Genomic DNA, 13,542 nt, shown 5'->3' with positions numbered 1-13,542 from the left:
ATCAGTAAATGTGTTCTGTCCTCACGGGCTTCTGTAGAAGGAAACATGGCATCCTATATGGCGTCACCCAGCGATTTGGGCCCAGTCTCAATACTCGCACTTGCACCCTTGCGCCCTTCTTCTACGCATTCCCGGCCAGGGGTGCGAGTGCTTAGGGTGTCCCGATACTCAAGTGTGGAAGTTGACCACGCCCCCATTGCACCCTTAATCTGCACTTCACCCAAGTCTGCAGCGATGCGGACCTCGGGCAAGGGTATTACCCACAAGTCATTGCTGCCGGAGAAAAGGCTCAAGTTCCTTTTCTGACAATATGCATTTTCTAATGAAATTAGTTCATTTTAGGATGATTATTTGATGCTCTGAATGTTTTCGACAACGCAGCAATGAAGTTAAATTTATTTCAAATTATTGCTTTGTTGTTTGTTGGAAAGTTGTTTATAAAGGTTTTAGAAAAAAGTTTAACAGCCACCAGCATCCCGGCACACGTTGCGATCGATGACTCAATGCTCCCTGTCTCAATTCGGCTATTATTTGCACACTTGTGTACCATGCCCTCGAACCCTACTGCGCACTTTCTCCAAGTGCACTTTGCTGAATACCACAGGGCACAGTGCGAGTATTGAGATTGGGCTTTAGACCCACTCCCATGTATTTTAGAACAGATTTTTATGGCTGTACGTTATGAAACTGCCAATATTTTTCATCAACTGGGCTTCTTTTAATTCATTTACTACAACATTTTGATGGATATTTCGAGAGATTAATGGTAAAAACTACACTTTAAATGAATGAAGCTGTAGATATTTCAAATAAAATACAAGCTAAATGTGACAAAAATATAAATAGTTTGAACTGAAGTAAGAAAAAGTGTAAAAACAGAAATAACATTTCTTCCTGCTTTCTAGATTCTTTGAATAATTGTTTATGTTTATTTTTTTCGTCATGAAAGTTAAGTTGTGCTTCACTAGTGAATAACTGCAGGTAAAATTGTGCTTTATTGCATTTTTTGTTGACAATATTAGAATAAGATTGGAGGTTTATCCTTTTTCTCAGCCTCTGGATCAGCTGATCCGCGGTTCTGATGGCTATGCAACACGGAGAAGAAAGAGAGCAATTTAAAAATCGTATTTTATTACTAAATGGGAGAATCAGTTGAAACCGTTGAGGGAAATTTGTTGACACTAAATCACAGGAGATGTCCAGAGAGTTTGGAAGCCTGTCTTCATCATGTGTTCAGAAACAAACACATTTAATTTGCATTAATGTGCTGTTACCGCAGATAGGACTTTACCTTCACCCAGATTATTTTACTGAGGATGTTTTTCTGTTCAACATCAGACTCTTTAAACCCAAACCAGGTCTGCATAACTGTACAACTCGCCCCGTCTTCTGCACGTCTGCGTCAGCACCCGCTGCTATCAAAGTTGACAGAAATGGGGATTAGTGCTGTAACCCCTACAATGACTGCTTATTGCCAGTAATACAGACTTGCACGTTTGTCGAAAGATTCTTGCAAAAATCTGATTTTTCTTTTGTTTTCACAAAATGCTCATTTTAGATCAGATATTATGGAAAATGGGAACAACTTGCTGCTGGTAGCTCGCAAGCCACTTGTTGGGGACCCCTGCAATAGAGAATATCTTGGCAAGAAGAGGCAGGCTAGATGCATTTATGCTCTCTACAGGTTTATAAACATGCGGTGGCTCATCCAAAGGTGGCACTGGGGTGCTAGCCTCCCAGATTTGGGTGGAAACATGGACGTAATTTTGGGGGGGGACAGGGGGGACATGTCCCCCCCACTTTCTCCAAAGTCAAGTTTTCACCCCTGCACTTTTTACCAATACTTTATATTAAATTGGCACTGGTTGAGCTCTAGGACCAAGCAGAAAACAACCATTTGTGTTGAAGCCTGTTTCCCATTAGAACATACTGTAAAGACACCCCCCCCCCACACACACACACACACACACACGTGTCCCCCCCACTTCTAAAGTGAAAATTACGTCCATGGGTGGAAATAAAAATTACATATGAGGGCTGTCAACGGAACTGTAAAAAACAAAAGCAAACACCAATTCTGCTTGACACAGTAAACACCGAGTACATTGGTGTGATACGAGAGAAGTAGTTGTAAACTCATGAGGGAAAAAGAAAATCTTTTTTGTGTTTGTGGCACTCAGGAGTGACTGTCGCAGTAAAACTGCAGTAAGCAAATGGATCTCTCATTGTGATTGTCCACCTACTGCCTTTCGGTGATGGGCGATGAGGCAAAATGACTAAAAGTACCAGCAGAAACAAAGTTTGGTAAATACTTTAATAAAAGCTATGATTATACACACTACAGTTGGAGATCTGGAGTTTTTCTCAGAGGGCACCGTCTAGAGGCAATGAAAAATGTATTGCACCTTAAGTCCATTTCACTACGTTGTGATTACAGCTCTGCAGGTGCCTCTTGTTTGTGAACGCTCACCTTTAGTCGGCCAACAAAGGTAAAACACTTTGTTTTAGAATTATTGTTCTTGTGTCATGCCGTTTGTTCATGTTTATATTTTTAAAGACCAGCTTATCTATAAAAATAGTCACCAACTCTACATCAAGGGTTTGAATCACAGGGGAGCTAGGGGGAGCCCAGCTCCCCCGAAAGGGTGATGGGCTCCACCAGAAGCCCTCAACTGACATACTATGGGGGAGGCCAACAAGTAGATCAGTACTGGATCTTACAACATATGTTACCATTAATGCATGAGCATTAAGGTCTGGTATAAAAACCACAGGGTCCATTCTAACTCATCAATTGTCCTGGTGATGAAATGCTTCAGTAACTCTGATTTCCTATTAAACGTGCAGCAAATTCATGATAACGTTTGACCTGCCTTTAAACGTACACCAAAAGATTCCTGTTGATACCTTTGGTGTGAGAGGTTTTTCTTTAACTCATGTGAAAGACCAAAGCCTCAAAGAGTGTAATGTTTGGTTCCTGATTACTCTCCCAAGTTCTCCACGCTGCTGTGATGTCAGATATTTCTGTCTCGGCGATAAGAACTCCAGCACATCCAAAGTCCTCCCACTTAGGCCTTTTCACATATTCGGCCTGATTAGAGCTCTCCACCAAGCTGCGTGGGTGTGAACACACTATGTACAGAACAATAAACACCTTTTTCATTGTATGTCCTCTTCAGCTGCACTCAAATTTCAAACTGAAAGAAGTGGTTTTAATAAATAGAGCTTTTGTTTTTCTTTGAGCAGCTGCAGAAAAGTGTTAACTTGTACTCTTGGAAACCTCAGGTCACCTGATGCCCTGTTGATCCTGGATTTATGAATAAACCTTTAAAACCAGTGGTCCTCTAAATCTAGTGAACAGTTGCTAAGCACCGACCTCTGTGTGAGACCTCAATCCTGCTGTATTCAGGTCTTTGTCTTGGACTTAGTCGTTTAGTCACTATTCAGTCTTCCAATTTATTTGAATTTGAGTCCTATTTTAGTCAACTGAAGTACATGTACTTCTGTAAAGGAAGTATTAACCACACCTACTTGAAACCGTAAAGAAATATGAGAAATTCACATTTCACACTTTGGATCAATGAAACTCAAAATTTATAATTGTTAACAATATTTAATGTAAAATACCAAAATGAGCACAGACAGTTTAAAATTTTCTCTCAGAAGTTAAAGTAAACAAATCTGTATGATGTGCAGTAATATTTGTAAACATGACAGGAAAACAGCTGATGTGTATTCACCAATCAAATTGTTTTCAGATCTTCACATCTAATGCTCTTCCTCCCAGCTGTGGACATTTTCTCCTTTTAGACATAAACCGTTGCCGGCATCGATGTCCGGTTAGCGGTAGCTTGTTTAAACCGCGACCAGATCCAGACTCTGATTGGTTCTTTTTTCGGTTATCCAATCTTTGGATTTTCATTTCTGTCAATTTTTGTTTTCGTCTATTATTTGTCTACGAAAATTATGAATTTTTTTTTTTTTTGCCTTTCTAGGGTTTTACTGTTTGTTTATTTATTTATTCTTCTTTAAAACACAGTGCACTTTTTTTTGGCCAATGGCTTTGATTGGTCAGTAGAATATTTCCGCTCAGCCGGCAGCTCACGTTGGGCGCACACGGTGACGTTTTACCCCCCGTGAGGTGAAGAATATCAAATCGGTTTGATTTTCACCTCAGCATCTAGCCTCATTTATCTAGGCTTGCTTACGCACAAAACGGGGTCGGAAAACTGCGTTAGCAACTTTCCACGCAAACTTTGGGATTTATGAAAGAAAACTTAGCGGAAAATGTGCGCAACTTTAAGTTGACTAAGGACCTGGCTTACGCACATTTTGGACGTGGAGAGCACCTGCAGTGCTGCTGCTGAGAAGGATAAAATTATGAAATCCTGCAGCATTATCACTTGTACTGCTTCGTTTTAGAACAAGACACCCCCCCCCAACACACCCACACGCGCACGCACATACACACACAGCCTGAAGCGCAGAATACGGAATGCAGAATATCATTAGGGGCACAGATTGAGACAGAATGTCATGCGTCTGTGTCCTGTCACTATGACCTGATTGATCATGTGCCCTGGCTACTTGGACAAGGGAGATCTCCATTTGGCTGACTGGTTAGCCTGCGTGACTTTCACCCGGGAGTATGGGGATCGAATCCCGATTGGACCATTTTTTTTATATCTGCCACAGATCTCTGAAGAACTAACAACATTGACGGCTTCAGCAACGCTGTGCCACTCCGTGGATTTTCTCTTATTTGTTTTGCAAAAGCACTTCCTTTCATTTCTCCACCTCACCCGCAAGTACTTCAACTTCTGCTTGTGAAATAACGCTTCCTTGATCTGCGGTCGGGATCGAAATGCTGCAACAAGCCGGCTTATGTATATGCATGAGATCCACAAGGCACTTTGCATTGATCATTTATGGCAGTAAGTGGACGTGGTGAGGGCGGGATGTGACTAAAATGCAGCTGATAAACATTCTCGTTAGTCTCTGATTTATGAAGCAGAGATTGCGTGCAGCCGTGCGTACTCCATGTTGTATATGTCACAAACCTACTTGGCGTAAGTCCTTTTTTTTTTGCTGAGCTTAAGTACGGTTTTAGTAAGGATTCTATGCAATGTTTGATAAACGAGACCTCTGGTGAGGCAGAAAACTCAGTGAAAATTAGGCACACACAGCAAGGTATCTGCTGAGCGCTCAGCAGCCTGCTCTCATGTGCAGCAGGCTTTAGGCAACCTCAAAGCTTTTTAACAAGTCTGAGGAACAGCTCTGACACTCAGATGTATTTTTGCTTCGGTGAAATTTTCTTTCTGTTTTTTTCTCTCATCTGTCCGTCTCCAGCGGTGTTGGTCGTAACTGGGGCTGGGCTTCAGCAGGCAGCAGCATCCTGGCTGAGTTTGGGACTCTCCACATGGAGTTTGTTCACCTCACCTACTTGACGGGAAACCCTGTGTACTACCAGAAGGTGAGCGCACGTTTGTGTGTGTGCGTGTTTGTGGGTTTTGTTTAGTTTCCACACTGCTGTTTGACATGCTGACATATATGGCTGCTGTTCTGTAACATATCCTCTCAGATACCTACAATCTTCTAGTAGATTAAAACAATTTTATTTATTCAAATAATATTTTTTTTCTTCTAGAAGCCATTTTTCTTCTCGTTTGAGGAATTTTATGAATTCACACAGATAAGCACCAAGGTTTAATCAGTAGGTTGGGCTTAGTCGTCTCCTCTGGGTGGTTTTTAATTTTGTTGTGTTAATCTGTTGTTCTGCTGGCGAATGCTAATGTTGCCGTCTCTTCTGGGAGACGGCCTTCTGTCCTTAGGAGACAGGTGGAGGGGTCTTTCCATTTCATTCAGTGGCAGTAAGGAGATCCACTGATTTTAATTAAGCTTTACCTTTTTTTCTAATTGAATGACTGGATGAAAACTGAGCATTTAAGCTGCAATGATAAATCTGCAAAACAAGCTAGCTTTTGAGCACAGAACTCTCACCCCTCCCATTGGCTATCACCCCAGACCACACCCTGAAACTGGAACGCGCATTGCCACAGTAACAGAGATAGCGCTAAACACCAGACGTTTTCTCCTAGGTCCAAGCATCTTTTGTTGTCCATGACTTCAAACGGTGTCTGGTATGTTTGTCCTAAGGTGGTAGCAGCCGGCTGTTTCTCCCTCTCTGTTATTGAGTGGAGAACCTCTCACACCAGTGGTGTGTAATGAGTGGAGGACCCAGAGAAGTGTTGTGGTTCAATGGGACCGACAACTGGATGGTCCAAATGTTAAGAGAACCACTTCATTGTCTTAGAATTTTTTTATCTCCTCAAAGCATTTACAGCCATTTTATCCTATTCTATGTTGGAACATTGTTAAGAGGTGTGAGAAAGTGTTTTAAGCTAGTTTGTTTTGCAGATTTGCCATTGTAGCTTTAAGACCGTGATCTCTATGTTTTAACAGCTGTTTTTAATTTATAAAACTCCTCAGATGATAATCCAAATATATTTAAAACATAAATAAGTTATAATTACCCTTCTCTAGATGACTGAGACCCTAAAATGAACCATTACAGTCAAATTAGCTTTACCTGCTCTTCACCGAGTAGGAAAAAAAACGAGTAGGGGAAAATAAAAACCTATAAATAAAGAGCATTTATTTATATATTGAATAAAAGATTAAGTCTTCCAGATTGATTAAAACTCTTGATACTGGTGTTCTTCTCAGGTGATGCACATCCGGAAGCTGCTAGCCAAAATGGACCGACCCAACGGGCTCTACCCAAACTACCTAAACCCTCGCACAGGCCGCTGGGGCCAACGTAAGTACCCCACTGCCTTCTGTGCCTTATCTTCTACGTTGGTTTTACCATTTAAGGTTGTTCTGAATTTATGAGTCAATTTTGGGACAGACCCCCCAGAGGACATAAACGCTACCAGTGTTGTTATTACAATCCCTGCATGCTGGGTGAAGCATGGAGCTGCTGTTAGCCTGAGATGATTATTCACTCAGAAGTGGAGCAAAGATGAGGAGAGAGATTAGCTCCATGTGAGGAGAGGACGTAGAGGACGATGGATCCCAGTTAATGAGAGCAAACTGAATCAAGCAGAGGAAGATTGGAACAGGGGAAGCCGTACTCCTACTGTATTGATGACGTCTGGCAGTTGGCCTGGAGAAATGAGCAGCTCAGAGCGAAGTCACTCAGCCAGCGACAGGCAGACATTTTTATAACTTTTTTGGGAGATTTTGTTTCATTACAAGTGACTAGTTCAAAAGTTTTCCTTCTTTAGTGAAAGAAATGGAGAACAATAAAAAGCTTTTGCTTTAAAACTTCACTAAAACGTGATTCTTGCTATTCTTTGGATTGGGCTCCTGTAACAAGATGATTTACACCTTTACCCTTTCAGTCCTAAAGTCCCGTATTATCTTTCGGCTGCTTACCACTTTGTTGAAGTGGACTCACACATAACACACTTCTGGAAAACCAAGCCTGATCAGGTGGATGGGGAAGGGTTTCGGGGTTTCGGGCGCTTCAGTGGCTGTAATTGCCACCAACAACAATCAGGCTAAATGAGGAAGTTGAGGAAACCCATCAGGAAAGCTTCAAAGTAATCTGCTCATCTGTATAGTACCAAACAGTCTGGTTATAAGGGAGGAGTCCAGGCAATCCACCAGTCACATGTTTAAAACCCTCCACTTCCTCTATTGGTTTCTGACTGGAGCCAGTGCGCTTTAGCACAGGAAGTCATCTCAGCAGCTTTTCTGGTTCTGCCGTGCACCAATAAGAAGATGGCTTTTTTTCTACAGCTGAATTTGTCCAAACTTACCAAAAGCAAAGTACATCCGTAACAGTTAATTTCGGAACGTCTTGGAGGCGTAGGAAATGCCGTCTTCTTGCACTGAGTTGCATGTGCGTTATAAATGAGTTACTAGATGTTTATGTTTATTTATTTGGCAGACGCTTTTATCCAAAGCGACTTACAATTTATAACCTATAGGGCATGTTGTGATCTGTGGGGGAAACCTGAGTACCCGGAGGAAACCCACGCATGCATGGGGAGAACACGCAACTCCACGCAGAAAGGCAGCAGCCGAGTTTCGAACCTGCAACCTTCGTGCTGCGAGGCAACAGTGCTAACAACTGCGCCACCATGAAGATCATAGAAGCTCCTGTGTTCTTTCTGTTGTCTGTAACAAGTTAGTCTACTGCCCTGTTGATTTTCATAAAGAGCCAACATTCTGTTTACGGCTCACCTGTACGATGATGATCGGTGGGTGGAGGTAGCGTCATCATTCATACCACTGCTGTCTGCTCTCTCTTAAAGGAGGCTTTCTTCTCTCTACGAGTAAAAATAAAATGTGATTAGAGCTGAAACGTGATAAAAGGTCTGGTCGGAGTCCCAAAGAGACAAATGCTGTTTTCGTTTGTCCCAGAACAGTTGCAGCGCAGAGTTAGTAGGGTGGGCATAATAATCTGTTTCCTTCTATCATTTATAACCTTTTCAAAGTCGGTCTTGATGCCGACTGACCTGCTGACTGTTATCTTGGCATCGCACCAGAATAATAAAACAGTGAGAATATTAAAATGGTCTTTTTGAGGTTTGCCTTGGAAACATTTTAATATTTATTGTGGTGCTCTTGATCAGATATGACTATCTGTTCCTGGTTGGGTCCTCGCTTCAGTGAGCTGAAATGAAAGATGAAATCTTTTCAAAATTGAATAAAGTGTATTTGTATGTTTGCATGGAGACTGAGTTCCCATGGAGGGAGTGGGCCACGACACTCTGGGTAAACCAGGACACAATAAATAGATTTTCAATAGCCGGAGGGCTACAGGCAGATTAAACTGCTGATTTATTGGTTTTACTTATCAATTCAACGAATGTGTTGCATTTGTGGTCCTATATAAAGGGAGTGGCACATTAATACATGGGCAGGTGGCTTGGCAGTCAGACTGATGAGCCTGTAAGTGCTCAGGCTTCAGGCCAGAACCAGAGGGAGATAAATGGACAGAAGATAGAGGAAGGGCAGATTGATGGATGGATGAATGAGTGCATAAACACATGGGAAGTCTGCTGATGAGCTGATGGATGCTTGGTGTTAGTGTTGGTGTGTGTATATTACTAGTCACTCTGTTGATGTGTCTCACTCTAACGAGCCTGGTCTTTGAGTCCAGATCAGCCAGGACATATAAAACAAAAATACTACTCACTAATGATTAATAAACTCGGTTAAGCTGGTAAACTGTCCTACAATCTGGGATTAGGTTGACAGAAGTGGCTGCTAGTGGCTTGATTGTCGTTTATAGTGGCTGGGAAAGAATAAGGTCTGTATTATAATGAAAATGCAGCAGATGTGTTTCTGTGCATGTCATGAGCATGTTACCTGTTGTATGTAGCTTTAACTGGGTAGATAAGCTAACAGATAGTATATGTGGGGCTTATTAGTCATCTCAACAGAACAAGTCAAGGTATTTTCACCACAGAGACTGGACTTGGTTAAATAACACCAGAAGAACCACTAGTATGGACAGAAATCCATCTGATTGGATCATCAAAGCCACCTGATGTGTCTTGTATTGTGCTTTTCTTTATGAACCAGTTGGGCAGAGGGCAGGTTTAGCTAAATTGGGTACAGAGGTGCACTATTTAAATGATTAATGTGCAGCAGGATAGCTAGCTTCTTTCACGCAGGTTGATCAGCAGCGGCAGAAGAGTTTAAACTTAGTCAGAAAACATCGTTAGTATGATTAAATTACAAAAATCTTACCCTATTAAAATAATCAGTAACTGGTTACTTCAACAGAACTGAAATACCCAAAAGGGAGCGGGGCCTTTCGAAGGAACAGGAAGTTTCTCCATGGATCAGAGCAACCCTGGGTGTTTCTCAATGCCAAGTAACCTCGCCTTGATGTCTTGGTCACGCCCCGGTTTCCTAGGAGATACGTCATCTGGAACTGCCAAGGCATGTTCCAGTGTTCATGTTCTACCGAGGCGTCTGTTCTCCGTTTGTTAGCCGTTTAGCTAGCTGAGCCAGGAGAGGAGGGCACGGGAGGTGTCTTGTAGCTGGCCTTGGTCAAAAATTTCCCAGAATACACCGCAGTATTTTCAAAAGGATGGCAGATCAGGAGCCAGCAGCTACTTTTGGGACAAATTTCAAGTTTAAATTTAAAGGGACTTTACGGAGTTTTGAATTTTTATGCCCGCGATTGCCCCCTCAGGCCAAAAGCATAACGGCAGCTTCAATAGTAAGCTCGTGCACGAGGCGCGCATGCTGTACGTGCACACTCCTTAACAAAAATAACAGCTGAGACAGTCCCTTGTGTGTGTTGGTGTGTGTGGGTGGGGGGGGGGAGAACAGGAGAACGCGCAGCTAATTAATTAAATAATTTGGTTCTGTACCTTTCTCTTCGGCACAGCCGGCAAAGGTTTATGATGGGTCAGTCCTCCTGCATGCTCAGATCATTCCCTTCCCTTGCTTGAAAAATTGTTCCAAAATGAAAGTTGAATCCACATCTTTTTTATCTGTGAATTCAATGCCGTTCGGCGAGTCGTCGTCGTCGTCGTCTTCCTCCGCTTATCCGGGTCCGGGTCGCGGGGACAGCATCCCAACTAGGGAGCTCCAGGCCGTCCTCTCCCCGGCCTTGTCCACCAGCTCCTCCGGCAGGACCCCAAGGCGTTCCCGGACCAGATTGGAGATGTAACCTCTCCAACGTGTCCTGGGTCGACCCGGGGGCCTTCTGCCGGCAGGACATGCCCGAAACACCTCCTCGGGCAGGTAAATCGAGAGCCTGGCTTTCTGGCTCAGCTCCCTCTTCCCCACGACAGATCGGCTCAGCGTCCGCATCACTGCAGACGCCGAACCAATCCGCCTGTCGATCTCCCGATCCCTCCTACCCTCACTCGTGAACAAGACCCCGAGATACTTAAACTCCTCCACTTGAGGTAGGACCTCTCCCCCGACCCGGAGGTGGCAAGCCACCCTTTTCCGGTCGAGAACCATGGTCTCAGATTTGGAGGTGCTGATCCTCATCCCAGCCGCTTCACATTCGGCCGCGAACCTACCCAGCAAGAGCTGAAGGTCAGAGCTGGATGAAGCTAGGAGGACCACATCATCCGCAAAAAGCAGAGACGAGATTCTCCTGCCACCAAACTCGACACACTCCACACCACGGCTGCGTCTAGAAATTCTGTCCATAAAAGTGATGAACAGAACCGGTGACAAAGGACAGCCCTGGCGGAGTCCAACCCTCACTGGGAACAGGTCCGACTTACTACCGGCTATGAGGACCAAACTCACGCTCCTCTGGTAAAGGGACTGAATGGCCCTTAACAGAAAGCCACCCACCCCATACTCCTGGAGCGTCCCCCACAGGGTGCCCCTGGGGACACGGTCATAAGCCTTCTCCAAATCCACAAAGCACGTGTGGATTGGTTGGGCAAACTCCCATGCCCCCTCCATCACCCTTGCAAGGGTATAGAGCTGGTCCACAGTTCCACGGCCAGGACGAAAACCACATTGCTCCTCCTCTATCTGAGATTCAACTATCGATCGAACCCTCCTTTCCAGTACCTTGGAGTAGACCTTTCCAGGGAGGCTGAGGAGTGTGATCCCCCTATAGTTGGAACACACCCTCAGGTCACCCTTCTTAAAGATGGGGACCACCACCCCGGTCTGCCACTCCCTAGGAACTGCCCCTGATGACCACGCAATGTTGTAGAGACGTGTCAACCATGACAGCCCTACAACATCCATAGCCTTGAGATACCCAGGACGAACCTCATCCGCCCCCGGGGCTCCGCCACTGTGTAGTTCTTTGACTACCTCAGCAACTTCTGCCCCCGAGATCGGACAGTCCATCCCCAGGCCTCCCAGCTCTGGTTCCTCCTCGGAATGCGCATTGGTGGGATTGAGGAGCTCCTCAAAGTATTCCTTCCACCGTCCGACTATAGCCTCAGTTGACGTCAGCAGCTCCCCATCCCCACTGTAAACAGTGTGAGCGAGTTGCTGCCTTCCTCTCCTGAGGCGCCGGACAGTTTGCCAGAACCTCTTTGGAGCCGATCGATAGTCTTTCTCCATGGCCTCACCAAACTCCTCCCACGCCCGAGATTTTGCCTCGGCAACTGCCACTGCTGCACCCCGCTTGGCTATCCGGTACCTGTCTGCTGCCTCCGGAGACCCACTGACCAGCCACGCCCTGTAGGCCTCCTTCTTCAGCTTGACGGCTCCCCGAACCTCTGGTGTCCACCAGCGGGTACGGGGGTTGCCACCACGACTGGCACCGGCCACCTTACGACCACAGCTAGCAACAGCCGCCTCGACAATCGCAGAGTGGAACAAGGCCCACTCGGACTCAATGTCCCCCACTGCTCTCGGGACGTGGTCAAAGCTCTGCCGGAGGTGGGAGTTGAAGACCGTCTTGACAGGTTCTTCTGCCAGGCGTTCCCAGCAGACCCTCACTATGCGTTTGGGTCTGCCAGGTCTACGCGGCATGTTCCCTTGCCATCTGATCCAACTCACCACCAGGTGGTGATCAGTTGACAGCTCCGCCCCTCTCTTCACTCGGGTGTCCAAAACATACGGCCGCAGGTCAGATGATACGACTACAAAATCTATCATCGACCTGTGACCTAGGCTGCCCTGGTACCAAGTGTACCGGTGGGCATCCTTATGTTCGAACATGGTGTTCGTTATGGCCAAACTGCGGCTTGCACAGAAGTCCAATAACAAATCACCGCTCGAGTTCAGATTAGGTGGGCCGTTCCTCCCAATCACACCCCTCCAGGTCAAGCTGTCATTGCCCACGTGAGCATTGAAGTCCCCCAGCAGGACAATGGAGTCCCCTGATGGAGCACTATCTAGCACTCGTCCCAGGGACTCCAAAAAGGGTGGGTACTCTGAACTGATATTTGGCCCATAAGCACAAACAACAGTCAGGACCCGTTCCCCGACCCGAAGGCGCAAGGACGCTACCCTCTTGTCCCCCGGGGTAAACCCCAACACACAGGCAGAGAGTCTCGGGGCTAACAAAAAGCCAACCCCAGCCCTCCGCCTCTCACCCGGAGCAACTCCAGCAAAGTAGAGTGTCCAACCCCTCTCCAGGTCTCGGGTTCCAGAGCCGATGCAATGTGTCGACGTGAGTCCGACTATATCTAGCCGGTACCGCTCAACCTCTGCCACAAGCTCCGGCTCCTTCCCCGCCAGCGAGGTGACGTTCCATGTCCCAAAAACTAGTTTTCTTGTCCGGGGATTGGACCGCCAAGGCTCCCGCCTTGGTCTGCCACCCGATTCGCATTGCACCGGACCCTTCATGTTCCTCCTGCGGGTGGTGGGTCCACAGTTGGACGAGCCCATGTATCCGGTTCGGGCTGGGCCCGGCCGGGCCCCATGGGCGAAAGCCCGGCCACCAGGCGCTCGCTCACGGGCCCCAACCCCAGGCCTGGCTCCAGGGTGGGACCCCGGTAACCCTCCGGGCCGGGTACTCCGACTCTTCGTTTTAACCGCCATGAAAGATCTGTTCGGCGAGTCTCAAATAAAAATTTG

The 13,542-nt window shown here is 45.8% G+C and overlaps 1 protein-coding gene across 3 annotated transcripts in view; it reads left to right on the top strand.

Annotated features, from left to right (window-relative positions):
- Nucleotides 1-13,542, top strand: part of man1a2 (mannosidase, alpha, class 1A, member 2) — a 210,445-nt gene that overhangs the window by 153,575 nt on the left and 43,328 nt on the right. For all 3 annotated transcript variants that reach the window (XM_070544080.1, XM_070544081.1, XM_070544082.1), the window contains 2 exons: nucleotides 5,350-5,473; nucleotides 6,727-6,820. In XM_070544080.1, the coding sequence (XP_070400181.1) occupies nucleotides 5,350-5,473; nucleotides 6,727-6,820 (218 nt within the window). The remainder of the gene's footprint in view (nucleotides 1-5,349; nucleotides 5,474-6,726; nucleotides 6,821-13,542) is intronic.

The sequence above is a fragment of the Nothobranchius furzeri genome, chromosome 14 (genome assembly GCF_043380555.1).
Source record: "Nothobranchius furzeri strain GRZ-AD chromosome 14, NfurGRZ-RIMD1, whole genome shotgun sequence".
Taxonomy (NCBI): Eukaryota; Metazoa; Chordata; class Actinopteri; order Cyprinodontiformes; family Nothobranchiidae; genus Nothobranchius; species Nothobranchius furzeri.
This window is presented reverse-complemented; position numbering and strand designations above follow the sequence as displayed.